Source organism: Ornithorhynchus anatinus, chromosome 16 (assembly GCF_004115215.2).
Source record: "Ornithorhynchus anatinus isolate Pmale09 chromosome 16, mOrnAna1.pri.v4, whole genome shotgun sequence".
NCBI lineage: Eukaryota > Metazoa > Chordata > Mammalia > Monotremata > Ornithorhynchidae > Ornithorhynchus > Ornithorhynchus anatinus.
The window spans coordinates 8,623,779-8,651,380 of NC_041743.1; the positions used below are offsets into that span (position 1 = coordinate 8,623,779).

The window sequence follows — 27,602 nt, forward strand, 5'->3', positions numbered from 1 at the left end:
CTAAATACTCAGCCTTTTTATTTATAACCATCGTATACTGATTACATATGGAACGTTACACAGTTTTCAGAAGAATCTTTGCTATTCATCAGCGTGCCTTCCACACCATCAGCTGTTTGTGTAGGCCACAAACAGTTCTATTAAAGATATCAACATTGAGGAATTTTCTCGTGCATATTCCTATAAAATTTTAAATCATAAACTGCATTCTTAATTTATCATTTAATTAAGAAAATATTCACTTAGGTGCTTTTGCAGAAAATTAAAATGCAGAATGGCCTTGTCCAAAATCCTAATTTAAGCATGTGAAAGCAACAATCTCAGTTGGAATAACATTACATTTTATTGATGCAAAAATGTATTTATATTGGCAAAACTAGAGTATCCCTCCAATTTCTTGTCCAAAGTTTAGGAAACTCATGCGTGAATTTCTGGAGAACTTTATCTCCCACCCTGAAAATTAGCTTTCTTCTTAAGGTTTCAGTAAGTCATTAAGTAGTCTATTAACTTGTATTTAGTTTTTCTCTAATGTAAAACAAATGAGAGTTTTATAATAAGGTAAATAATTAACATTTTAGAAAACTCTCTGTTTTGAGGACTCTTAGCCATTCTTTGGACAAATTTCAAATATCCACTTTCTGTATATTAGAAACCACACTCATTCTTGAGCTATAAAAAGCTGTATATTTTAAAAAATATTGTATCACAGTAAAAATAATTTTAAAAAAACACTTGAAGCCTTGCAAGTGCAGGGGAATACTGTGCAAAATAAGATTTTTACAGTTAACATTGAACTTGGGAATTGAAGAATTAAGTTTTATTTTTGATCAGCTAGGGGACTTTTGTTCATTCAATAGGTCTGATCATCATCTTAACTGCTCTCAGGGAGTACGAACCTCCTCTGTATTCAGCCCAAAATATTCCATCCTGGTGCTTGCTTCTGTAATGGCCTCCTCTGTACCACACTCCATTCAGGTTTGAATGTGCACAGGCATTGTACCACCAACCTCCTTTATGAAAGTGAGCGCAGTTTCCTTTGGAGGAAAAATGAAAACACCAACTGAAAACATCTTTTTTTATTAAAAAAAAAAAGATGCTCTTTTATGCACAGAGTTTTGGCTTGGAGCAGTGTGATTATGCTTAGGAATTATTTGTGATGTGTCTAAGCTTGGGGGAGTAGAAGCAGCCTGGTATAGTGGATAGAGCCTGGAAATGGGAATCAATAGGTCATGGCTCGAATTCTGGCTCTGCCACATGTCTGCTGTGTGACTTTGGGCAAATCAGTTCACTTCTCTGTGCCTCAGTCACCTCACCTGTAAAATGGAGATTGAAACTGGGAGCCTCACATGGAATGTGAGCCCCACATGGAACAGGGACTGTGGTCAATCCAATTTGCTTGTATCCACCCCAGCTTTTAGGACAGTGCCTGGCACATAGGAAGCACTTAAACACCATAATTATTATATGTGACTGACAGACAGGAACTTTAAATATGTGGTGCTATAAATCTCTATAAAATTCATAAAATAGGGAGTGTTTCTTGGGAGAAAAACGAATATTTTGAGACAAAGTGAGCACACGTGGCACAACAATTAGCCAAAATTAAAGGAGCTTTGCTTGTATAGTTGGTGGCCTCGTTCACAGTAACCACTCAATAAATACATTTGATTGGATTATAGTATGCTGTAGTCATTTTTGGGCCCTTGCTCTCATTGGTGATTGAATTAAATTAGCATCCTGGGAAAAGCAACCCCAAAATTATATACATGTTTGGGTTTAACAAGATACTGGTGAATATGTCTGGACAAAGTCCATAAGATTGTAAGCTCCTTGAGGACAGGGCTGTGTCTTTTTACTGTACACTCCTAAATGCATAGTATGGTGATACACAGGCACTTAATACTATTAATATTATATTGTTAAATGGATGAGTTTGAACACTCACTTTCTAAAAAGTAAATCAAGGCTAGATCTGCAGCTCTCTTTTGAAACAACCTTCTGGCTTTTATTGTACAGAGTATTCAGTTTCATTTTAAATTAGCTTGTAAAAATGAGGAATTGTGCTAGTCCACTTTTCATCCGTATGATTCTTTTAGCATCATCTCTTACCTGTATACATGTCTTTATCTCTGTCCAGTGTCGTGAATTGTTTTCCATTGTGCCACATCATGGAATCCCCTGCATTTCCCTGATAAGTTCCCAATCGTAGTCTATAGAATTCACTTTCAGGCTCAAGGCGAAAGCTGCTGTATTCTGCATAGACTTTCTTATCACTCCAGTCTTCTAACTCAATCAACAGCCGGTAATTATCTTGATTAGTGAGCATATAGATATTTTCCAGTCCCAGCCAGTACTCTCCATCGATGTTTCCAAATCCTTTCTGTAAAAGAGTAGATTTATATGAAAAAGAATCAGAATTGGTAACAATTGGCTTTTTCTTAGTTCCATGGAATAACTAGATTAGATAAAAGAAGCTGTAAAATCACAGCTATAATAGCGTTTGTAAAAGGCCAAATATTAATCTGTCATTTTGATTTTTGTGAAAGACCCAAGTTACTTTTTTGGAGGTGACGATAATTTTTGAAATGGCCCCATAATTTACCAGCAAGGCCATGTTATAAAGATAACATGAATTTTGTTCAGAACATTAATCAAAAATGTGCCTAGTCCTCCAAATTGATACCTGTTGATGTTAGTTTTAGATTTACATCTAAAAGACACATGTTGCCTGTACCAATTCTGTTATATAGTATTCTCCCAAGCACTTAGTACAGTACTCTGCCCACAGTAAATGCTCAATAAATATGATTGATCAAGTTTATCAAATCTCAGGTCACCGTGCGTTAATTAGAAAAAAATTAAATCTACTTTCCTTCTATATCATCGTCTTGCGGGTTATTAACCCATCATCTTAAATGACAAAATTTAATTTGCTACTTTTATAGAAATATTAAAATATTAGAAGCAGCATCTAGCAGAGATGAGCATTTTAAAAGAAGGTATTCATGTTTCCAATTCTGAAATTTCTGATTTTGACAGAGAAAGCCAGCCCTATTTAAGTAACTCAGCAATTGCCATTACAGCTTTTTTGAAATCCTGCAAGGTCTAGAATACTTATAGGGTTTCATATGTTTTATATTAGTTTCTGTTGTCAGAAAAATAGCACTCTTGTCTCCAAATCCACTTTTCTCTCGTCATGGCAATTATTGTTTAGATTAGTGGTTTTAACCACTTGTGTTTATAATTCTCTGACCTCAAAGACCACAAGTTTGTTAGTTTAAAAAAAAAAATTCTGGAAAATCCTGTTATATACACTGTGCAGAAAAAGAAGTGTAATTGAAGAAAATGTTGAAGTACCAAGCAATGAAGACCAAGTTACTCTTTTCAGAATGGGAATATTTGTTGTCTGTAGTGGTGCAGTAAATGTGAACTTTAAGCAAGGAAAGCAGGTTTTGTGTGCTGTCATAGAGGCGCTTTTATCCGTCATTAACTTTTTCTGTAAATGTTAGGCTTGAGTTTTGGTTAGTCCATTAAAAGTTGGGCATAATGTAATGTAACCCACTGTCACGTGCAAATTCCACAGAAAGTAACTGGTGGAGGAAATAAGCAATTATATTAAGAAATCATTACACTTCAGCTGTGGTACAGAATGGTCAGTATCCCAGGAGTTTTCTTTTGCCTCCTGTAAAATTATAAGGTGCCAATTTACCTTGTAGTTTTCCCAGTTTCTGAAGAAGTTGACTGAGCCATCTGCCCTCTTTTGAATAACTGCCCAGCCCCCAGGGTCCAGGCTGTTCTCACACCATAACTGTATTGGTCCATGACTGTTTTCAGGTTTGATCATATAAATTCCACTGCTGGAGTGCCCAGCATCTTTGGCTTGCTGGCAGTCTTTGAATGGCCCTGTGGTTTGAAAAGGGTAGGTTACGGAAAGCTGTAATTTGAAAAATTACAAATGATGTCATTGCTTTTTGAAAAATAAATAACCCGGTTTCTGTGAAGGTATTTGTCTTTAGGGGGATGTGTGTGTGTATGTATGTTTGGAAATTACTTTCAGGGTAAAACATTCAAGGCAAACCTAACTTTAGTGGATATTGTTACATGCAGGATGAAATTTTTTTTGTAGTCTTATACCTCTATTCCCATTTCCAAGATCCTGCTAGGAACCTATTGTCAGCATGCTTGTTTGATTAACAGACTATGATTAAAATGTGCTATATTCAGAGAACATTTTTGGGGAGCTCTGTGTCAGTCAGTCATATTTTTTGAGCATTTACTGTGGTCAGAGCGCTGTACTAAGTGCTTGGGAGAGTACAGTATAACAGACACATTCCCTGCCCACAACGTCCTTACACTCTAGCTTACGTTCTCCCCTTTGGTAGTGAATAAATACTTCTTGAAATGGATAGGGAAGACTGAGTCACTTACATTTGAACCTATGATTTTTTTAGCAGCATTTTTAAAATTATACCAAAAGTCTGTCCTACCCAGTTTTACAATATGCATTTCATCCATCTTAACTATTTAGCCATATTTCAATTCTGGAAGTATTCCTTTCCTAGAATAGGCATATTTGGAAGTGGACCAGTAGTTCTGGAGTGAGGTGAGCAAAATCATCTTTCACTGTAAACTGTTTTGCCAAATTAACATCAGTCAGCCATAGTTATTGGGCACTTTCTGTGTGCAAAGCACTGTACTGACTACTTGGGAGATTACAGTGTGACAATAAACACACACATTTCCTGCCCAAAGGGAGCTTTTATACCAGCTTGATAGTATGGAGTGGGCTGTTAGCCCCCTGTTGTCAGCACCTCTCCTTGACTTTGGACGATAGCATGCTAAAGTGTGAGAAAAATGAGGGTATATGCCAGATTCAGGGTTTACCCTTCAAGAGCACATCCTTATATTCAAAATGCAAAACCTGGTGGGAGATATTTCCACATTCCTACCCATAGCTTGTAGGCCAGTTACTTCCATTGTCACCCAAGAAGTCAAGGCGTATTTTCGTGTTCTAAGTCTACAAACCTCCATTCTAAATTCTCTCCCTCATCTAGATCAAGGTTGGCTCCTAGTTTGTGGAGAGAACTTCATGGTTGTGTTCATTTTGTAACACTCGAAATACTTTCAGAATGTTAATCAGTAAGTGAATGTGAGCCATCTTCTCCTAGGGTGATCTGTTGGCTAGGGCACATGGTGATTTTTAATGCAGTCAAAAACTGATTGTGTCTTATGGGAAACAAATCAACTACCAATAGGGACAGTATTCTCATTTTAAACAATATTTCAAACATTTTATTTCTTTAAATTTTAACAACTCCTGGTTATAACTGGGTCTGAGACACATTTAGTTCTTCTCTAACTTCTCCAGAGAAACCTATTTTTAAATAAGGCCAATTTACTCCTTATGGCCACACCACATAAAAATGTAAATTTTGTTAGATAACAGAATGACCACTCAGATCCTTTTCTATCTAGTCTTTTCCTAATTGAGAGAAGTGGTTATGTGGTTTTTTTAAATGTTGTGTTTTGCCAGCTATTTATTGTAAATCTGAGTTGTGATCTGTGCTCCCCAGCCACCACCGCGAACTTTCCGAAAAGGTCCTAAAATGCTCTAGTCAACAACAGCTACACTGTTGACACATAAAAATATATTCTTTTAATTACTGGAGCCCTCTGAAGTTGTCAGTTATGAGCATAATTTGACCATAGAATTTGGAATTTTTTTGTGCTGCGTATCTTTGGAACAAGGCCATTTAAAAACATTTTTTTTTCAGTTAACTTTTGAGTGTCCATAGGTTATGTAAAGTGTTTGTGGTGATACACACAAAATCTTGACAAATAGAATGATTGTTTTATCATTTTCCACTCAGCTGCTGAGCTAGTAACTTGAAAGTCTTACCTAGGATTTTTTATAATCTATGGAATTTCTTTCTTTCAATAGTATTTACATTGCACTGATTTACAGGTAGCTGTATTGTGCTTGTAACTGCAAAAAAAATTACCTAATGTAGAACTAGAATTTAACAAATTTGTAGTTTTCTTGACTCCCCTACCAGAACATAAAAATGTATTTTTAGGAGGAGAAACTAAAACCAGGTATTGGTGGCGAGTTGTATAAATTAACTGTGTTCCTTATATCAGTCAGTGGTGTTTATTGTAGTGCTTAACTGTGTGCAGAACAGTATACAAAGTGCTTGGGAGAGTACAATGCAACAGAGTTGGTAGACACATTCCCTGTTGACAATGTATCAATAAATTCAGGCATTTAAAAAAATAAACCTTAAGGATCCACATTTGAGGTCCTTTGTTCAAAGAAGCTACAGTAATGAGTAAATTTAGAGAACTGTTGTTTGTTTTTTGTTTTTGTTTTTTTTAAAATGGAATTTGTTAAGCACTTACTGTGTGCCAGGCACTGTTCTAAACCATGGGGTAGATAAAAGCTAATGAGGTTGGACACTGTTTCCCACATGGTGCTCACAGTCTTAATGGCCATTTTACAGATGAGGTAAATGAGGCATAGTGAAGTGACTTGCCCAAGGTCACACAGCAGACAAGTGGTAGAGTTGGGACTAGAACCCAGGTCCTTCTGACTCCCAGGCCCATGCTCTATCCACCAGGTCACACTGCTTCTCATTCTTAATAATGTAATAGCCACGCAGATCCTTTTGTCTGCAGGAGATCTCAGCAGGCTTAGTGTTATTACTTAATTTTGCAGAAAAAACAATTTGGGGTTCTATCCCACTGCTGATATTCTTATAATCTGCTTGAATCTGAAAATCTAAAGAAGTTGACCAGCTTCAGGGTGCAATATGATTCAACACCCAACTATTTATGGACTAGTGAAAGAAGCCTTGTAATGTGGGAAACATTAGAAACAGTGGGCTTTCGTGCCTTTGGCACCCAAGGTAATAGGAAGTTGTCCAAAGAGTGCTCCATTTCTTGCGTACCCACAGAATCTTTAATGGCAGTCATTTGGTGTAAAGCTCACACAGGATCTGGGGATGTGGCATGGCTTGCTGGGTGAAGCAAGGGTCTGGAAGTCAGTGGACCTGGATTCGAAGCCCAGCTCTCTCACTGACCTACTACTTACTGTGCCTTTGGGCATGTCCTTTACCTCTCTGTGAAACACCATCCCAATCTCTTAGCTTATGCCCTTGTAAACTCATTATGTGCAGGGATCGTTCCTCTCAACTCTTTTGTATGATTTTTATGGTATTTATTAAGCTCTTTACTATGTATCAAGTACTATTCTAAGCACTGGGATAGGTCTAAGTTACCCAGGTTGGACACAGCCCCTCTCTCATATGAGTCTAAGTTGGAGAACAGGCATTAAATCCCCATTTTACAGACGATGAAACTGAGGCACAGGGAAATTAAATTCATTCAATTGTATTGATTGAGCACCTATTGTGAGTAAAGCACTGTACTAAGTACTCGGGAGAATACAATTTAAATTAAGTGACTTCCCCAAGGTTACACAGCAGACAACTAGCAGAGCAGGAATTAGAACACAGGTCCACTGACTTCCAGGCCTGTGCTCTTTCCCCTAGGCTGTTACTGCTCCTCAAGGTCTACTCTCCCAATTGCTCAGTACAGTGCCCTGTACAAGTAAATACCCAATAATTCCCATTAATTGATTTGACGATGTCTGATCCTACTTCTATATCAACCTGGGTGCTTAGCCCATAGAAGTCACTTAAGACATAACATGACTTCTCATCTTTTGCTTGCTGCAGGAAGCAGTAAGATTATAAAATTCCAACCATGTTCACCACCACCAATATGGCCCATATGTCCAGGCTGCTCTTTGTAGGGAATGGAAGGGAAAGTGTACTGTCCCCCATCCTCCCTGTTCAGATATGCCTCGCCTGTCTGAAACTGTGTGATTTGGTAATCGAGTGGTCCCAGAATGGTGACCTGATAGCATTTCAATATATAGTCCAGCAGAAAAAGATTCTCGGATTTGTTTTCCTTAAAGAATTCTGCTAATCTTCCTTGTCAACTAAATACTATGTCTTTTATTTCAAACTTTTATCTTTTATTAGAAAATATTCTATTCTTTGTCTGATTAGAAGGTAATGACGTTTGAATTAGGTCAAAATAAGTTTTTGCATCAACGGAAATAGGACAGTTGAAAGCCATGAGGTTAAAATATGTAAAACATTAAAGGCTTGGCTTTTAGTCTTCTTAAGGAAATGAAGGCTCTGAGATCAAATAAAACATTTTTAGTGCATTATTTGTAGCCTATTCCCTTTGGATAGGTAATTTGTTACTGGATGTCCCATATTGACACAATCTTTTTAGTATCTGGCTCTAGGTTGATATGATTCTAGTGCCTATTCAAATTTCAATTTTTCTTCAGTTTTCCCTCTTTAAATTCCAAGAAATTCTGAAGCTTCTTTTATACTAACTTGTCTATTTATAATTTTCCCATCTGTTAGACTGACTGGCTCAGTTTGAAAAGCCCTAAGGTAAATTAGCTGAAAAGTCAAACTAAAGCATATGGGAAAATTACTCACTAGTGCTCATTGTTTTCTCATTTGCTGAGTCTGGACAGTAATGTCAGGTCCCTGATTATAATCAAGATTACTTTTACAAATGCACTTTTATTCTGTTTCAAATCAATGTGTCCTCTTATAAACAACTTTTTACATTTCCCATAAAAGAAAAATATCTCCTATGTTTCCCAAGTTTCCTCATCAAATTTTTCCTTCATGAATTCGCCAAATCCTTTGCATCCTTGGGTGTATGAGTTTACCTTTTTTGGCAACCCACGTAGCAAACATTTCTTTCTCATAAATGTTAAACATTTAAAATAGTTCTGGTGAATTGATTTTATCCATGGATTATAGGATTTAAGTATTCCTTAGTTTTTCTGAAGAGAGTGTACTTTAGAGAAAATTTTGTTTGGGTGATTTGAGCATCTACACGATATATTAGTTTCCAAATTTTGGATAAGTGGGATTGAACAAAGGTTCTTACTTTGGTTGAGCATTCATGACTACTTGCTAGACCAAAGCTTCCAAAAGTGGTTTACTAAAAATCAGCTGTTGGATGTTTTATGAAATACTTGTGTTAGGCAGCCCCTAAAGCGTGCTGTCACGGAAAATATACTTAGCAGAAACAACACTTCCAGGGCAGTATAAGTAAAATATTTAACTTTATGGGTAGACACTGCCTACAGAATGGGGTGTATTTTCATGTCTCCCCATCTCTTTGAAAATACACTCTTTGATTTTAACACTTATCAAACAGGGGATTTATCAAGACAGCCAGGTTGGAAAGGAAGTAGAAATGTAGGTGTGTTTCTTTCAGTATATGATAGATGATCACGTATACCGCTCTCCTTTTTATAGCTTTTCCCATTCTCCCAAAGAATGAAGCTGTTGAACACTTTTAGTGTCTAGAGACATAGATGGTGGTTCATATTTCTTAACCGAAGCCTCACTTATCTACTTAATGCAAACATGTCAAACTGGAGGACTGCATGAGACATTCTACCAAGTGACCCACTAGCCAACTGCAGCAGGGACTAGAAAGCAAAACGTGTTGCACATGTTCCCCAGGCTCCTTACTCCTGCTCTGGACTGAAGGGACTGTTGCTGCTGCCCTTTTTCTTTAATGTTGTGGAGCCAACTTTGCATGCTGTTCCCTTGTGCTAAATATGCAGTCTAGTAGAAGCAACAGCCCCATCAGTAAGGAACAAAAACCAAGGTTGGGGTTTGGAAGCGTCCCGTGTATCTATGACTACTGTTGTCTAAGATACTCTGTGTGTGTGTGTGTGTGTGTGAGTGAGAGAGAGAGAGAGAGAGAGAGAGCGCGCGCACGCACATGCTCTGTGATTTCTCTCCTGTTTTTGTATCTCAGTGTTTCTCCCTGTTTATGACTACCAATCTCTGAGAATCTGTGTCTTTTTCATCACTCTCCAAGCTGTCTCTATCTTCCTGTCTTTGACCACCTCTCAGTCTCACTCACATTCTCCCCGTACCTCCTTCCCTCTTCTTCTCTTTCTTCTTCCCTCTCTCCCCCTTTCACCTTCCTTTCCCTCTTCTCTCTAACTCCCCCCAGGAACTCCCGCTCTCACTGCTATCTTCCCCCTTCCTCTGTGGGCCACTGTACTTGCCCAGGGAAGTCTTCTGGCTATCTCTGAATGGGTAAGAAATAATATAGTTCTTTTCACTAATTATATTTCATTGGTTATGCCAAATAATATAAATGCTTACTTGGGTAGATATAAGTTAATCAGGTGGGATTCAATCACTGTCCCACACAGAGTTCCCAGTCTATGAGAAAGGAAAAAGAGGTACTTTATCTCCATTTTACAGATGAAGAAGCTCAGGCACACAGAGGTGAAATGATGTGCCCAACATCACACAGGCAAGTGGCAGACCTATGACTAGAACCCAGGCTCCCAGTTTTATGATCTTTCCACTAGGCCACGCTATTTAAATAACAATTAACATCTGAGAATTTTTGGCCATCCAGTAAACATTCACTTAAATAAACTCTTGTTAGAAAGATGCCGTATCTCATTTGAAAATGCCATATCTCATCTGAAGATGCCCATTGACAGTATCAGTATTTAAAAACATAAATAAAATTCAGTGTCTACTCTGTATGGCAGTGAACTACAAAGAGAACTCAGAACTCCAGTTTACTAGGAAATTTACTTGTAAATTTCTGCAGTTTGCTTTTATGGCAGACTTAAAATTATGTATTTCTGAGTGTTTTTACATCTTTTTGGAAACCAGTCATCTATAGTTTAATTCAATGGTTTTTATTTATTGAAACATGAATTTATTAGAATGAAGATTGGAAATTTAAATTAAGTATTGGGACATAAATACATAGGTACCATATACAAATTCCCTCACTTTTTTCTTAAAAAATGCATATTTTAAAGATAATTTTAAGCCATTAAGAAAAGTTAACACATCTGGAAAGGTGGCATGGATTAAAATATGTCAGACACTTGTTGTTAAGTGTAGAATTTTGGAGTAAACTACTATGAACACTTTATTACAATTTCACTAATTTAGTTTGTTTGACCTGTACACTCTGAAAAATTGTAAGGAGAATGGCAAAAAATTTTCAAGTGAAAGAGGAAATTCAAACTGGGAAAATTATTCTAAAATGTGTACTTTTTGCTGCAGGAGAACCAAGGAACTTCCATAGTTTTGGGGGGATTGTTTTTTCTTTTGCCATGTAAAGAATTTTAAAGAAAATTAGTTTTTTCACCTGTTGTGATACTATTAAAAAAGATCCTTTTTAACAAGACTGGTATGATTCATTGGAATCATTTCTTGGTTTCCTGGTGCTTTTGATATTGCTTACTATATAATTCTTCATAATGGAGTGCTTATAGGGAAAGGTGCTATTTAAAAATATGTTTGTACATTTAAAAATGAACAATAAAAAGAAAAGCAAATTTCCTATTAGGCACTTGCTAATTTATGGATTTTGTTCCTTTTCATTTCACCTCTTGCATTTAACTTAAGAAATGTAGTTTGGTATGAAATGTCATTCCCACCCACAAAGTGCTATCTTCTACTCCAACTATAATTTAAAAAACTCTCCAAGTTCAATCAACCATGCCAATTTCAGGGCACTAAAAAGAAAAATCTGTTAGAACTTTGCCTCTGTGGTGTTCTAGTAGTTTAAAAAAAAATTCATTATGCAATCTAACCCACTATTTTTTTTATTAAAGGTTAGCCTGCTAGAATTTATTGTGGTTGGTTTTATGTCTTTCTCTGCTCTTGTGAATTGGTCTGCAAGTGATTTTTACATTAAAACCAGGAGTTATCATTAATGATCCTTAAAAAGTTTATTCTTGTTTTATATATGTCATATTTTTGTACTACTATTCAATACATTATTATCTTTAGACTATATTTACAAGCAACAGAAAAGCAAATGGCTGGGATTGATTCTTGTGTGATGAAAGGAAAAGACTAAATTCAATTTTTATTGTAGCTTTTAAAGATTTAAATTTTACCAAAGAATTTCTCTGGGACCTCTTTTCTTTGCTTGTCCTTCTGATCAGACATTCTTGGATATTGCAGTGCTTCACATTTATGTGGAATAAATTAAAAATTGAACTTGGCTGTGATTCCTAGAGCTAAGATGCCAGAAATGGGTTCCAAGTCTAAAATTATTGGAAAAAGGAGGATCTTTGATATAGGCCTTTTGAAAGTAATACTTTTAGCTGCTGGAGTCCTCTGTGTGTGTGTGTGTGTGTGTGTGTGTGTGTGTGTGTGTGTAATTTTTAAGTTGAACTAAGTTTTCTTAGTGAGCATCTCTATCCATGGCTTTATTAAAAAGAAAAATAAATTTAAAATTTTTGCTTTAATATCAAACATCAATGATCTCAGCCTGCAGACTTTGCCACTGTTGCTCCCTTGGGCTACAGTTTTGGGAAATTTCATAATCCCAAAATTCCTGGCTCACATTTTACTATACAACTTTGGAAGTCCACATCTCCCGGTATACCCTGGTTCACATAGCATAGTCTTGAAACTCTTCCATCATTTTCTGTACTTCCCTGCGGCCCTCCTCCCCTCAGCCTCACCTCACATGAAGTGGCATGAAACTGACACATATACTTCTGGGCTTGTAGAGATGTCTCCAAGCAGAGCATTAGCATTAGAAGCCAGAAAACGCATAGCTGGCCAATATATGGTAGAATTTTTGATTAAGTGGTGTACCTCTACTTTCATTTTCAAGCCTGATATGATACTTTGATGTCAGTGCGTTTGCGTAGAAGCCTTTATTTTATGTTTTCCCACCCCCCGTCATTTCTTGTCCTGCTCCCCACACTCTGCAGAACCCCTCATAAGCCTCAAGATTGTCTTTAGAGCCTCAGCAAAGATGAGGACAATAGAATAGAGCTGCCAGCACACCTGGATGGGAATTTTGGTCTATTTTGGTCCATTTTGAGGAAAGGTAGTAATAGTATTTTTTAAGTGCTTACTCTGGACAGAGCCCTGTACTAAGCACTGGGAAAGAATACATGAGTGGGAATTAGACATAGTTCTTCTCTCTCTGGAGGCTCCCAATCTAAAAAGGTCTGTATAAAAGTAAATAGCCCAAATTTATATCACATCCCACAGCCTGTTTTCATGCCCTGTTCAAGGCTGAACTAAACACCCATGTTTTAAGCCGATCTCCCATAAGAATTAAACCAGCAGTCGTCTCTGCTACGATCGCTGTGGAAGCGGTTTGATGTTTTTTTGTATTTCAGACATGTCAGTTGTATTTCAACTGTCAGGTTAGAGTAGCAGGGACAGTGGCTCCCTGAAACTCCTGTGCATGCAGAAGTTTGCATCTAATCACCGTCTTCCTCATCATCACTTCTTCTTCATCCTAGGGGCAGCAGAAGGACCCAAGGAAGCATGGGCCCCAGGAGATCTTGGGGAAGGAATGGCAGGGGGGCACTGGAGATAAGGAAAACTGCCCCAGGCAAGCTTTCTCCTGCTGTTCCAGTGCCCCTGCTGCTACAGCTCCCTCCTCCTCTGCCACCTGAACCAGGAAACTTCTTTACTGTGTCCATTTCCATTTTTAGGCGGTAACAAACTCACCTTCGTTGATGAAAGTTACTGGGGTTATCTTGAAAGGACTCTTGGTAGGAGAAGTTGCTGGATCAGGTGGTGGCCTTGGATCCCTGGGATATCCTGGGTCTCTCTGTATCTCATTACCTCCCAGCAGACCAGGAGTATATTGCTGACTGTTAGGAATGTGCTGTGGCACCACCTGAACAAGAGGAGGAGACACGTGGGTGTCCTGTCGGGAAAATATCCTCAAGCACTGCTCCTCCAACAAAGTGATCATCACAGACTGGTTATTTACAAGTTCAGTCAGAGATGCATATTTCACTTCTAGCTCCCTGTACCTTGTTGCCATCTTCAACATTTCTGTTGTGACATTGAGGATTTTGTTTTCCAGTTGGGAAAGCTCAAGCGAATTATCCCTCTTACGGATAATCTCATGCAAGAGTTGCATATAGAGTTGAGTGACTCGGGAGTTCATGTTACGGCTTTCTTTTCTCAGCAGCTTTACCTCATTCACAATATTTCCATCTACGTCTACCACCAACTGCAAGATATCTATCTCCCGCTTCTGTTTGGAGAGTACATCCTTCAGGTTCTCTATGTCCATCCTCGTGATCATGTCTTTAATGTTGCCTGCATCTTGCCCTCTGGTGTTGACACAAATTGGCCCTGTTATTTTTTGTTCAGGAACCAGGAATGTGTAACCACATTTCTTCCCTTCCTCTCTACCATCTGCCGAACGAGGGTACCTCCTCTGGGTTATTTTACTGCTTTTGGACTGTCCTCCTGTGCATTGTCCAATAGGCATTAGAAGGAAGAAAAGCACACCTGGAGTCCAGATAAAAGCCTTCATTTTGGTAGGAGGATGTGCTGTGATGTCTTTTTGAAAACTAATCAGTAAAGGAAAAGAAAGTAAAAATAATTAATATAAATCCAATTTAAGGTCATTGACATCAAACGTAGGTTAGAAAAAAATTACTGTTTAGTGGATATAGATACAACTGCAGACTTCAGTCAGCCTAAAATTACCTTATGAAAGAACAACTAACATAAAACTCGCAATAGGTCTGAAATTACCTTTTAGAATTAGGCTTCAGAAAATACTGCTTCCCATTAGCCACTCTTCTTAATGGTGTAACATTTTAATTAGGTCTCCTGTGCTAAAATGTATCGGCATCATCTATTATTTACTAAGCCACTGAATAATTAAAATAACTCCAGAAATAGAATCCTTCCTAGTATCAAGCATATGCAACTTTTTTTTAACTAGTCATCTTGTGTTTATTGCTAAGCATTGATACTAGCCAGTCTTTCAGTGATAGTTCTCTGGCAGATGCCCAGAATGGTCAGCCTTTCTTGGCAGATGACATGGGTCCTGTCAGCTAAATTAGAAGAGTTAGCGAGGAATGCGCAAAAGAGCAGGTTTAGTTATGAGTCCATGTGAGCATCTCCTTTCTGAACTATAATAAGTATTACCCGTTTTTTTCCTTCAAAATCTTCACAGAGGGGAAAACCAGATGTGAACAATCTGTGTGTGTGGTTTAGGTCAGCAGAGTTTTCCATGGTTTTGGCAAGCACGTCCATATCAAATGTTTTAAAAATGTGTTGTTTTCTGGGCATCTTCAACCTTTGGTCATCAGCTGAGAGCCTTCCCTCACTGCTTCCAACCATCTGTTCCTGCTGTGGATGGAAGGGTCCCCTAACTGTGTCACTTGTGGTGCTGAGAAACCCCAGTGAGAGCTTCAGAGCTGTCTTTCCTCTGCCCATCTCCCCAGGAACAGGTTAAATTAAGATTAGTAATGATTGTTGTATTTAAGTGCTTACTAGGTACAAAGCATTGTACTAAACTCTGGGGTAAATACTAGGTAATAAGGTTGGACACAGCCCATGACCCACCTGGGGCTCACTGGTCAAGTAAGAGGGAGAGCAGGTTTTTACTCCTTGGTTTACAGATGTGGAAACTGTTTCTTCCCAATCTAGCAGGCTGCTAGAGAGCAACTGTGAGGAATACTTTTTTTCCTAGATTGCTATGGTTATCAGAGAAGCAGCGTGGCTTAGTGGAAAGAGCACGGGCTTGGCAGTCAGAGGACGTGAGCTGTAATCCCAGCTCCACCACTAGTCAGCTGCGTGACCTTGGGCAAGCCACTTCACTTCTGTGCCTGTTACCTCATCTGGAAAATGGGGATTAAGTGCGAGCCCCACGTGGGACAACCTGATTCCCTTGTCTCAACCCCAGTGCTTAGAACAGTGCTTGGCACATAGTAAGCGCTTAACAAATCCCATAATTATTATCATCAGCATCTGCTTGAAGCTAAGAACAGATGCCCAAACTGGGACACAAGTAAGTGGCCAGGATTTTATGAGTTCAGAGTGGATTGGGGATGGGACCTCAGTGGGTTGGAACCAAAGGTGCAAAGAGAGGAAAAAGGAATCAATCAATGGTATTTGTTGAATGCTTACTGTGTGCTGAGCACTGTGCTTTGCTCTTGGGAAACTACAGTACAACAAAGTTGGTAGACACGATACCCACCCACGAAGAGCTTACAGAGATAGGGGCAGTTGGGTGGGTAGGGTAAACAATGATTTACCTTCTCTTCTTTTTATGAATTATCAAGCGGCAGAAGCCGTGACACTCAACTTTGACCAAATTGACCAATCCAGACCAGTAAGAAGTTTTCCTGGCATGCTCAGAGGATGGTTCCCTAGCTATGCTGGGCCTTCCACTTCTTCAGCTGTGGTAACAGCAGTTTCTGCCAACACCACCCTGACCCTTGGATTCTGATCCACCACCCCAGGAAAAAGTGTGTCCCTTAAAGGATTTCTTCTCAGACTTGTCAGCTGGTAAGACAAAACCTGTAAAGTGTGGTTGTTCCTGCCTTAAAATAGGATCTCTGGTCTCCTTAGACTAAGATTTGCCATTTCCATTACAAGCAGTGGAGAACAGGATCCCTCGCTTAGCACTGCACAGTTCATTTTTTATTTTCCACAGTGCTCAGTATATTGCTCAGCATTTAGTGGTACTTAATAACAATAATAATGCACTTCCATCACTAGAGGAAGTGGTGACAACCTGGACTTTGGGCAGTTTGTCACACCCTGGCCTAGAACATTTCTGCCTGAGAGTCACAGAGCCTCGAATGGCCGACAATCTCGGGACTACACCTGATCCAGCCTGAGCTCAACAGACTGAAATTTCAGAGTCCTCTCTGAACTCTGGTATAGTAAAAGATTTGTCTACCCAGGAGATTTTACTTGTAAAGGGATTGTGGTGTGCTACAGGAGGCATTATTCAGTGGAGAAAGGTGGTATTTATAATTACTTGGTTCTGGCTTTTTCTCTCCCTGAGAGTGGGGATTGAAATGAAAGCCAAGATTTAAATAAGCATTTGATGCTTCCATTTCCTTGGTGCTAACCTCAACATAATTATCAATAGAAAACCACCTGGGAGAAGTATTTGGTTATATTTAGGGAATATGGTGTCTGTGACACATTTTGCTCCTTTTAACACCAGTCTATAAAACAGTGTCATCTGTCTCACCACCAACCCCTTGATCACATCCTCCCTCTGGCCTGGAATTTCCTTCTCCTATATATATGACAGACTGTCACTCTTCCCACCTTCTAAGCCTTTCTTAAATCACTTCTCCAAGTGGCCTTCCCCTTTTAAAGCCCTCATTCCCCCAGTTCTCTCTCCTTTCTGCATCACCTACACACTGGAATCTGTAGCCTTTAAGCACTTGATATTCACCCCACCTTCAACCTCCCAGCACTTATGTACATTTCTGTAATGCATTTTAATGTCTGACTCCCCTTCTGCACTGAAAACTAACTGGGCAGGGAACATATTTATCAACTTTGCTGTGTTCTCTTCCCACATATATAGTGCTACCCACAGTAAGCACTCAATAAATACCATTAATTGATTTCTTGGAGTCTCCCACTGAGGATAATAATAGTAATGATAATTGTGGTATTTAACTGCTTACTGTGTTCCAGGCACTGCAGTAAGCCCTGGGGTGGATAGAAGCAAATTGGGTTGGACACCGTCCCTGTCCCATGTGCGGCTCACAGTCTCGATCCCCATTTTACAGATGAGGTAACTGAGGGACAGAGAAGTAAAGTGACTTGTCCAAGGTCTCGCAGCAGACATGTGGCAGAGCAGAAATTTGAACCCCTGACCTTCTGACTCCCAGGCCTGTGCTGTATCCACTATGCCATGCTCCTTCTGAACGATGTTCAAGCCTTGATCCTGAGACTTTAGGAAAAAAAATAATAGGAATGATTTTTTTTCTGGTATTTAAGTACTTACGTGCCAAGCACTGTACTAAATTCTGGGTTAGATAGAAGCTAATCAGGTTGGATACGGTCCATGTCCCATATGGAACTCAGAGTCTTAAATACCATTTTACAGATGAGGTAACTGAGGCATAGAGAAGTTAAATGACTTGCCCAAAGCCACACAGCAAACAAGTGGCAGAGTTGGGATTAGAACCCAGATCCTCTGGCTCCCAAGCGTGTGCTCTTTCCACTAGGCCAGGCTGCTTCTAATTATTATTTCCATTATTATTGAGCATCAATTGAATGCAGTGCACTATACTGAGGATTTGGGAAGTAGAAGGAGAACAAGAGATTTTCCCTGTCCACAAACAAGGAACTTAAATTCTTAACAGGAGGAAGAGATACAGAAATATTTACAAGCAGCAGAATCAAAATAAACTGAAACATTCATTCAAATATGCATATCTACATAAGTGCGAGAGGCAGCCGAGTGAGAAGATTTGTAATTTCATTGATTAGTTGGGGAAGGATTGTTGGAGAAGATGGGATTTGAAGAGACTTTTGAAGGTGAGGAGGGTTGCTGTCAGGTGGATTTGGCAGAGGAATGGACATCATGACAAAGAAGGAAGGTAAGACAGGAGCAGGGAAGTAGCCTGTGAGGAGAGCAGATAAGTGAAGTGAGCCGGTGAAGATCCTAGAAGCCAGGGTTGAGTCTTTGATGCAGAGGGAAATTTTTGAGGAGAAGAGAGGCTTGTTCTGAGTGACATTCAGGAAGATGGTCCACACAGCAACATGTAGTATGGCCTGAGCAGCAAGAGATTTGGAGGCAGATGGACCAGTTGGGGGACTGATATAACTGTGTTATGGTGAGCACATAAACCAGAATAGTTACTGAATGAGTGAAGAAGACAGGCAAACCGGCAAGTTGTTTTTGAGGGAAAAATATGCATGTTTCAGCAGGAGATTCGCTATCAATCAGCTGTATCTATTGAGCACTTACTGTGTGCAGAGCACTAGTCTAAAAGCTTGGGAAAATATAATTCACTGAGAGTTGTAGAAATGATCGCTTCCCACAAGGACCAGTAGTCTACCTCTATGAGATTAGAGTGACTTTGAAAAGACGAGGATGACACCTAGCTTGCAGGCTTGGATCACAGGGACAGTGGTAGTGGTGTTGTAGGAGATAGGGTTGTTGGGAGGTAGGATGATTTGGATTTACTGAGTTTGAGGAGCCAGCCCTCAATAATGGAAACATTGCCCGTTTATCAAAATATGAATACTGTGGAAGGGAGATTGGCCACTAGGCCATGAGAAGCAGTGTGGTCTAGTGAATAGGGCACAGATCTGGTCATCAGAAGGGCCTGGGTACCGATCCCGACTCCTCTGCCTGTTTATGTAAGACCGCGACAAGTCACTTAACTTCTTTGGGCCTCAGATGTAAAATGAGAAGAAAGACTGTGAGCCCCTTGTGGGACATAGATTCTCTTAAACCTGATAAGCTTGTAGCTAACTTAGTACAGTGCCTGGCACGTAGTATGTGCTTAGCTAATACCATTTTAAAAACAACAAAACAAAATTATGGTAATCTTAAATGAGTCCTGAGAACACTTTGGCAGAATTGATTGCGGGTTTTTATGGAAAAAATACCACAATCTTAGCTTTTACGTTTAAGAATGAAGTGAACATGGTGACTAAAAATAGAGAACTGAACCATATTTACCAGTTATGACAATTATTCTCTCAAGATGTTTTCCCTGTGGTTTAATGGAAATTTTGAGGGAGGAGCAAGTAACTTGGAGTGATAAAATAAAACTGAGCATTAGACTATCCCCTCTTCCTTTAATGCAGTAAACTGTTTTCTAAATTTTTTACTTCTTTAATTCTGCATAGGTGGCTAAGGAATATTTTGAATAGAATCACTATTTAGTCATCCCCTAAAATTGTTCTCTTCCTACAAAACCCTATTAAAAAAAAGATTGTTAAGAACTTACATTGTGCCAGGCACTGTACTAAGGGCTGGGGTAGATGCAAGCTAATTAGTTTACACACAGTCCCTAACCTACATTGGGCTTATAGTCTGAGGAGGGAAAAAAGATACTGAATCCTCATTTTGCAGTTGAGGAAACTGAGGCACAGCAAAGTTAAGTGATTTGCTCAAGATGACACAAGAGGCAAGCGGCAGAGCCGGGAATAGAACCCAAGTCCTCTGATTCCCAGGCCCATACTCCTTCCACTAGGCCATGCCGTTTTGACTTTTTCTCCCTACAGGTCATTTTATCGGTCATAGCTTATATCAGTCACTTCTTCCTGGTGTAGGCCAAAGTAATTTTAAGTAGTGTCTCAGATATCAACTTGTTGGCCGAAAGGAAGCAATTTGTGTTGGTCTTCAGTTAATATGTTAGCAACAGGAGAAAGACAGTTTAGGCCTTCTTCCTTCCTATGCTGCTGCTTTTCTGAATTGGCTGTGTCCCCGGGGACTACTTTGCATGCAGACCACCTTCCCTTCCCCTCCACAGCAGAAACTCCAAAGAAGAGCAGCATCAGCTCCTCTCACACAGAGCACCAGGCTTGGTTTCTTAATCTCTGAATGAGATGCAGGAGAAAATGGTGTGTTTCATGTTGGAAGAATTGGGGGGGAAAAAATAATCCTGAAAGGAAGCTGTCCAGATTTTTCAAAAATCAGCAACTTTGAAATGAATCTGGGAAATAATTACAGAAAGCTTAATTTGTCTACCTTTAAAGGGCAGCTGAAAAAAGTGCATAGCCAGAGGCTACCATTTCTTAGGGTGCTATGTGGACATCAATACGCAAAAATCAGTCTAAACTGCCTAAAATGATGAAATTCAAGTGGTTCCCCTTCAAATGCCAACAAAGACATTATTGAGAGATCTTGTTATTAGCAAAATTGGCATTGTGGATTGTTGTTTCGATAGTAAATGAGGCAGGTAGGTGAGGGAAACTTAAGTAGCTGTGTACAGGGCAAATGAGTGTGATGGGCTGCTAAGTTGTACTTGGAGAGTAGAAGGACTTGCTGAGTGGGTGGGAAGAAGGGAATCAATCAGTGATCTTTATCAAACATTTACTGTGTGTGCAGCATTCTACTGTGCACTTGGTGGAGTATAGTACAACAGAATTATTAGACCCAATTCCTACCCAAGGGAGTTAACAGACTAAGCAAAGGAGGTCCTTAGAACTACTGACAGAATGGGATGGAAACAGAACTAGTTGGGGGTTAAGTGAATATGAAGTCCCAACTTCATATTGGGTGAGACTTGTCTGAACCAAATATGTTCTAAATGTCATCATTTTTGGTTTTAAAAGTAAATTGCATAGATGCAAAACTAGCAATATAAAGATCTATTTTTATGAGGGGCTGCTTAGTGGAAAGAACATTGGCTTGGGAGTCAGAGGTCATGAGTTCTAATTCTGGCTCTGCCACTTGTCTGCTGTGTGGCCTTGGGCAAGCCACTTAACCTCTCTGCGCCTCAGTTCCCTCCTTGGTAAAATGAGGAATGTCTTAGGCGGGATAACCTGCTTAGCTTGTATGGGCCCAGAGCTTAGATCAGTGCTTGGCACATAGTAAGTGCTTAATAAATACCATTATTATTATTATTGTTGTTTGGGATCAGTTGCACAAAGCTCACCAGTCAGTAAGATGAATTTGATCTTTGAGTATCTTTAGAGTTAGCTATCAAAATGAAAATTTTAATGCTTGATATTGTGAAAAAAAATGAGTAGAAATAAATTATAGTCAAAAATGGCAGAATTTACTATTGTGTTTAAATAGACATTTGGTAGTACTTAAAAATATATTTGAATCGGTTGATTGAGGTATGGTTAAGGAAAAATGATCTAGTAGGTCCTTAGAAAAATGAAGACCAATAGAGTTTGGAGGTTTGGGCTGGGTTTATTTTAGGTCTTCATATTAGCTTTCTAAGCTTGACTCAATTCTAAGTTCTGAACATAAGCCCGTGACTTGATTCACTCTGTTAAAAGCTCGTTCCACATGTAACATTCACCTGCATGCAGAGCATTTCCAAATTTAGACTTCGAGCTGCATGGGCGGTGGCTATCTCCTGTGTCCCCTTGGCCCCCAAATGTGATTCTTATAATTAATATTAAACCCATTTATCCAGGATTTGGCTTCCCTGGAAGGAACGCGCTTTGATCGCTGGCTGGCAGCAAAGTATGCATTCTGGCTCTGATGGCTTGAGATGCAGCCAAGTCAGCCCAGCTACCTGGCCAGAGACTGTGAACTCCATGACAACTTAGCTATATCCTAGTCTGCCAGGGATGTGCTCCAGCCTCCACTTTCCCTGCAAGATCTGGCCCAGTCCAAGCTTGGGAATCCTAGGGGAAATGGGATAATTTGATTGAGCTGTTCTTGGGGGTCGGGGTGGTCCCAGAAAGTGGCAGCCAGCGGTCAAAGCAGGTACCTTCCAGGGAACCCGAATCCTGGAGAAATGGGTTTACTAGTAATTATAAGAATCAACATTTGGGTGCCAAGGAGACACTTTAGAGAACAGGAGATAGCCACTGCTCATGCAGCTTGAAGTCCAAATTTGGAAATGAGCTGCATGCAGGTGAATGTGATATATGAACAAACTTCAACAGAGTGAATAGTTTTGAAGACCCAGTCCCCCCCGCCTCAGGCCAGGGTCTTCAAAACTAGGAATAGTTCTCATAGCCCAAGTTGTCCATTGAGCCTCCCAGTGGACTCAGGTCTCCTACACCATCGGCAAAACAGCACGAGGTAGGGCTTTTGATGCTCAAAATAATACATTGGAGGGCACAACACTTGGCCACAGTCCAGCATTTGGGTAGATGCTGAATAAGGGTGGAGTGCAGTGTCTGCTTGGGGGAGGTCTGATTAAAGAATACTGTCCTTTTGATGTAAGAGAGTAAAAACTTTAACTTTGCAGCGACACCAGGGATGAGAAACTGTTTCTGCTAGAAGCTCATTTGTCCAGCTTCAGGAGCCTACTGGGGCCTGGGCACTAGTTCCTCCTAGTAAAGAGCAAAGTGGGAAGAGAGAACGGGGAAGATAAAGGGAGGTTTAGGCGACAGAAGCAGCAACCTGTTTACCTCTGCCTGTGGGAGCTGCTGACCGTCTCCAAACCTGCCAAGGATGCAATCAGCAAACTTCACCGGGACCACAGGGACCTGGCTGCCTCCTCACAGGGTTTGGATGAGATACCCAAAGGCAGAAAGACCCGCTCCTTCTGCCACTTAGTTGTTGGACTAGATTTTGCCCACCCCATGAGTTAAATGAACACATTACAATAAAAATATGTCAGCTAGTCAGTTTTGTCGGGACTGTAATTTTCAGTTTTCCTTGCAGTAACAAAGCAGAAATTTTATTCTCCCAGGTGATTGAATTAAATTTAAATTGTCCACCATGAATGAGTAGACCAAAAGAAGAAAGCTTCTCAATGTCATGGCACCCCAAAACAAATATATTTTTATGGGCAGCTTGTATTCATCTCATACAGGGATTTTATTGCTCTGCTAAGCTAATTTCCATCCAGAACTATAGTTGTGATGGAGCATTCTGGGTTGCCATGGAAGTTTGCAGAAATGTCAGAGTTCTAATCCAAATTAAAACAAAATAGAACCAAAAATAGACATATAAAAGCTGCAATACTGTCGTTCACTTAGAGTACTTGCGGTTAATAAAAGGCCTTGCACTGTGATAAATCACTGTTGCAGCCATACAAAAGAACAAGGGATAATATTTCCTGTATCTGAGTTAAATTAACCAAGTGCTTTGATGGAAAAAGTCAGTTGTTTCAGTTCTTATGCAGTTTATTTTATAAATATAATTTTAAGTTTAGCTGCCTAATCCTAAATTCAGATTCTTTCCCTTTGCAAAAACAATGACCTCACTAACACTTTAAGCAGAACAGAAAATCACAGTTCTTGTATTTGCGACTAGCTATGCTCTTTCCTTTTGACCTAAAAAATTTGAATAGTAAAAGTGGCTAAAAACAATTTTACAGGTAAATTTTCTAAAATATCGCTCATTCAGTATTTTTCCACATATGTTCAATTTTAAGTCTTGGGACTATTAATCTAGGGTAGCTATAAACCTTTTTTATTTTGTAGATTAAGGAATTTTCCTAGGCTCCAGAAAAATGTAATAAAGAAGTTACAGGGTACTTATTAAGGTTAATTGCACATCTTTTCTGACTTTTTCAAAATAATTTCATTGTTACATTGCTATTTTTTTTTCCTGACGAACAGTACCGATGCAGATTTTTTACAAAGGAAATAATTTACAACTTCTTTCCTTCAATTACTTACTACTTGAATGATCACAGAGAGTAAAACTTGAGCAGTTTAAATCACAGCAGTCAGAACAGTGCTTAGATTAGGAATAACTTTCTAATAGCAGTTGTCTATGGGATTGTTCTTGAGGGAGGTTATTAGATCTTTAAGCAGAGGATAAGTTTCCCTGTCCGGGATAGCTTAAGTGCAATACAATCTTAAATCTTTAGGATGGATTTAAATAGTCTTAATGTCCTTTTTTGTTCAGCGAGAGCAAAGCTTCCTGATACCTTTCTTGCTTGGAGAAGAGCTGCATCAGCGAGGGACCAAAATTGGTCTTTTTCACTGGAGCAGTAAGGGACGCCCAGGTGAGGCGAAGTTGGGGGAGAAAGTAGCTTCAGTTGTATGTCCTAGTGAGAAGTAGCATGGCCTAGTGGAAGGAGCCTGGGCCTGGGAATCAGAAGACCTGGGTTCTAATCCCATTTCTTGCCGCTTGTCTGCTGTGTGACCTTGGACAAGTCACTTAACTTCTCTGTGCTTGTTACCTCATTTGTAAAATGGGGATTAAGACAGTGAGCCCCATGAGGGACAGAGACTGTAACCAACCTGATTAACTTGTATCTACCCCAGCTTTTAGAACAATGCTTGACACATACATAGTAAGTGCTTAACAAAAACCATTATTACTGTAATAATCAAACAATGATCTTTATTGAGCACTTACTGTGTGCAGAGCACTGAACTGAGTGCCTGGAAGAGTACAATACAGCAGAGTTGGTAGGCACGTACCCTGCCCTCAAGGTTAGTCTGACTCAGTTGACCTAAATTAAATTTCAGCCTTCCTGAGTGGAGCCCTAGAATCCATATCGCTGACTAATGCGGGTCTGAACTGAAAATGGACATAAGGATAATTCGAAGTGGTATTGGGCCTCCCCTCCAAGGGACCTGGGCACACACTTATGGTGTTCTTGCACTTTAGTAGTTGTCCCAGTGGATTACTGTGTCAGCCCTACCTTGCCTCAGGGTTTGGATCCCAAGGATTTAACTGAATTCTAGTCCACAGTTTTGGAGGATCTCCAGGCCAAATCTGGGTTTGTGCAGACTTCTAGATCACAATATTGGAAACACTGTTTTGTTCAGGAGTTCAACAGAATTCCTTGGGAAGCCACTATATAAAATGTATAGGCACTTGCTATTTGATCAATTTAGGAAAATTTAGATTTGTTAATGGAGTGGAAATGAAAACCAGATTAAAATCTAAGGAAACGTATTCACTGATCTTTTCTTCTTAGAGGGCTACTTTCAGTTTGGAAGTGTTACAGCTTTTGAATCCCAGTTGAGAATCTAATTTCTGAGGTCCAAAATGTTGACATAGAGCAAATATGTTCACCGCCGAATGCATAAGGCTTTAGTGGTCCATAGATTATTACATTTTTCAGAAATGGAAGAGCATTTGTTATGCATATAAATATTTCAGAATTGCAAAATTTCTCTTTCCACTAAGAAATTAATCTTTTACAAAGAAATTGAACAAAGGTCCTTTGAGGTAATAATTCACATGTAATAGTACTGCAATCTTACAGTAGTCACTGCCCAATATACCAATACTCTTCCATTTTTGGATGTTTTGTTTGGCAATTAGAATACCAGATTGATATCTGGTAAAGAAGTGAAACCAGATTATATTATTGAGCATTCATGGATCTTTTTTACTCTGTTATTGCTATCTGATCTCAAAATTTTTCTCCCACTTTAACTTGTTTCAGAATCAGTCAGTTTGCCATGAGTCCCTAGTCTTCTTTATATTCCTTTTTTTTCCCAGCTCCAGACATTTGTAATTCGTTTGACAGCCATCTTAAAATTATGGTTTCCTTTGAAACTAGACCATTAATTGAACCTTTAATGGTACTTGCCTTGAAGAAAATTGTGTTCTTTAGAGAAAAATAGAACTCTAAATTTAGCCTTGCATTTGATTGCCAAGAAAATATTTGTTGGCTTTTTTGTTTAATATTCAGATATTCTACAGTTACAGATAATGACTCGGAAGCAGTGCATTTGTCTTGGAGTACATTTGTTTATTACTATATATTGTTCATCTTAACATCAGAATTTTACGGTGTGGTGTTGCATAGAGGAAAATCACAGTTTACTGAGTATGTTCAGGATGGCAATCAGCATACAACTACTACCTAGGGAAGATGAGCCATGTCTCTTGGAGTTAACCTGATTTGACATTGCCTCATTTTTTGTCTGACTACTGTATTGATTTAGTTTGCAGCTGGCCAATATTTTGCAAGTGGATTTTTTTTTCAGTTTTAGAAACTGCTATAGTGGTGTAGATTTCTTTTTTTCCTATCCAAAAATAGAAAAGATCCAGCTGGTACACCACTGGGGGCTGAACACTGATGAAAAGCCTACAAGTACTTTACTCATTTAAAGAATCCCTTTATCGTTTTGTTTTATTAAAGCAGAAACATTATGCCTGGAATTCCATAGCATCTTTTGCCCTCAATATAGTTTCCTTTGCCATGAGTTTATGTACACTTGCCGTGTGCCAAGGAAGGAACACAGTGTGGTATATTTTAGATCAGACCATACTGCCATGTCTTCACAGAGGAAAATGTGAGGAGATTTTTAGAACAGAGAAAGAAAATTATGACAGTCCTCATTTTGAGCTTTTATCTTGAAAATGCCTTGATGAATTATAGCTAACTCAAGCACATAATCGTATTAGGTCTGCACTCAAATAGTTAATCATATATGTACAGGCATAGTATTCACTTGAAAAAAAAATTAAAAATACTTAAGACATACCTTGTTCCTTCAAATAGAGAAAATCCGAAATATACTTGCGGCTTTTTTTGTTTTTATGAATTCCCACTGAAGCTGTTTGTTCTCTGTAGCAACGGCATTTTTGACTTGGACTGTTGAATCCGAGGTATGCTAAATAGATAAGCTTTTCCACAGAGCTTAATTGAATTAGAATAACCCACCGATATCACTTTAGTACTATAGTTGAAGTTCCAGTTGGTTTTTTTTTTCAAAAATTCCAGCAGAGAAAGTATTGTGACAGTGTCTGGCACATGCAGAAGTGCAGCAACTAGCTACAGCTGAACTGGATTGTGTATTCAGTGCTCTTGGTCAGTTCTTACTCACTCTCTTTCTCTCTCTCTCTCTCTCTCTCTCTCTCTCTCTCTCTCGCTCTCCCCCCCCCCCCCTTCCTCCCTCCCTTCCTCTCAAATGCACATATGGCGTCACTGAAAAGTTGTGGGAGACTAGAAAAATTTCTTCCAGATTTTCCTTAACAGCCTTTTAAAAAAGTCAGGGGAGGAGGAAGCAGTAAGTAGGAGCTTGAAAACTAACAAGGAGAGATTGTGTGCAGGTTGAAAGAGGGGCACCATCTGGAAACACTGCAATAGTTCACTGGGCAGAAACAAACACTTTATTTCACTGGCTAAAAGCTTCTTTTTATTTTTTAGTACGGGGGTTCATTTACAGGAAAGATTATTT

The 27,602-nt window shown here is 39.2% G+C and overlaps 2 protein-coding genes across 7 annotated transcripts in view; one reads left to right on the plus strand and one right to left on the minus strand.

Moving 5' to 3' along the window:
• ANGPTL1 (angiopoietin like 1) lies at positions 1–27,246 on the minus strand. Its single transcript, XM_001515782.6, has 5 exons — positions 26,907–27,246; positions 13,578–14,437; positions 3,710–3,903; positions 2,110–2,380; positions 1–1,034 (listed from the first exon to the last, which is right to left on the minus strand). Exons 2-5 carry the CDS (start codon positions 14,398–14,400, stop codon positions 847–849), a joined length of 1,476 nt encoding a protein of 491 aa, XP_001515832.1. The 5' UTR covers positions 14,401–14,437; positions 26,907–27,246; the 3' UTR covers positions 1–846.
• RALGPS2 (Ral GEF with PH domain and SH3 binding motif 2) overlaps positions 1–27,602 on the plus strand; it is a 137,006-nt gene that overhangs the window by 67,754 nt on the left and 41,650 nt on the right. The window lies entirely within an intron of this gene.

Bases quoted from the DNA above. Each gene is read 5' to 3' on its own strand.
- ANGPTL1 (XM_001515782.6), bottom strand. From the start codon at position 14,400: ATGAAGGCTTTTATCTGGACTCCAGGTGTGCTTTTCTTCCTTCTAATG. The intron at 3,904-13,577 runs GTGAGTTTGTTA...TTCAAACCACAG, and splicing joins AGTAACTTTCATCAACGAAG to GGCCATTCAAAGACTGCCAG. The intron at 2,381-3,709 runs GTAAATTGGCAC...ACTCTTTTACAG, and splicing joins GAAACTGGGAAAACTACAAG to AAAGGATTTGGAAACATCGA.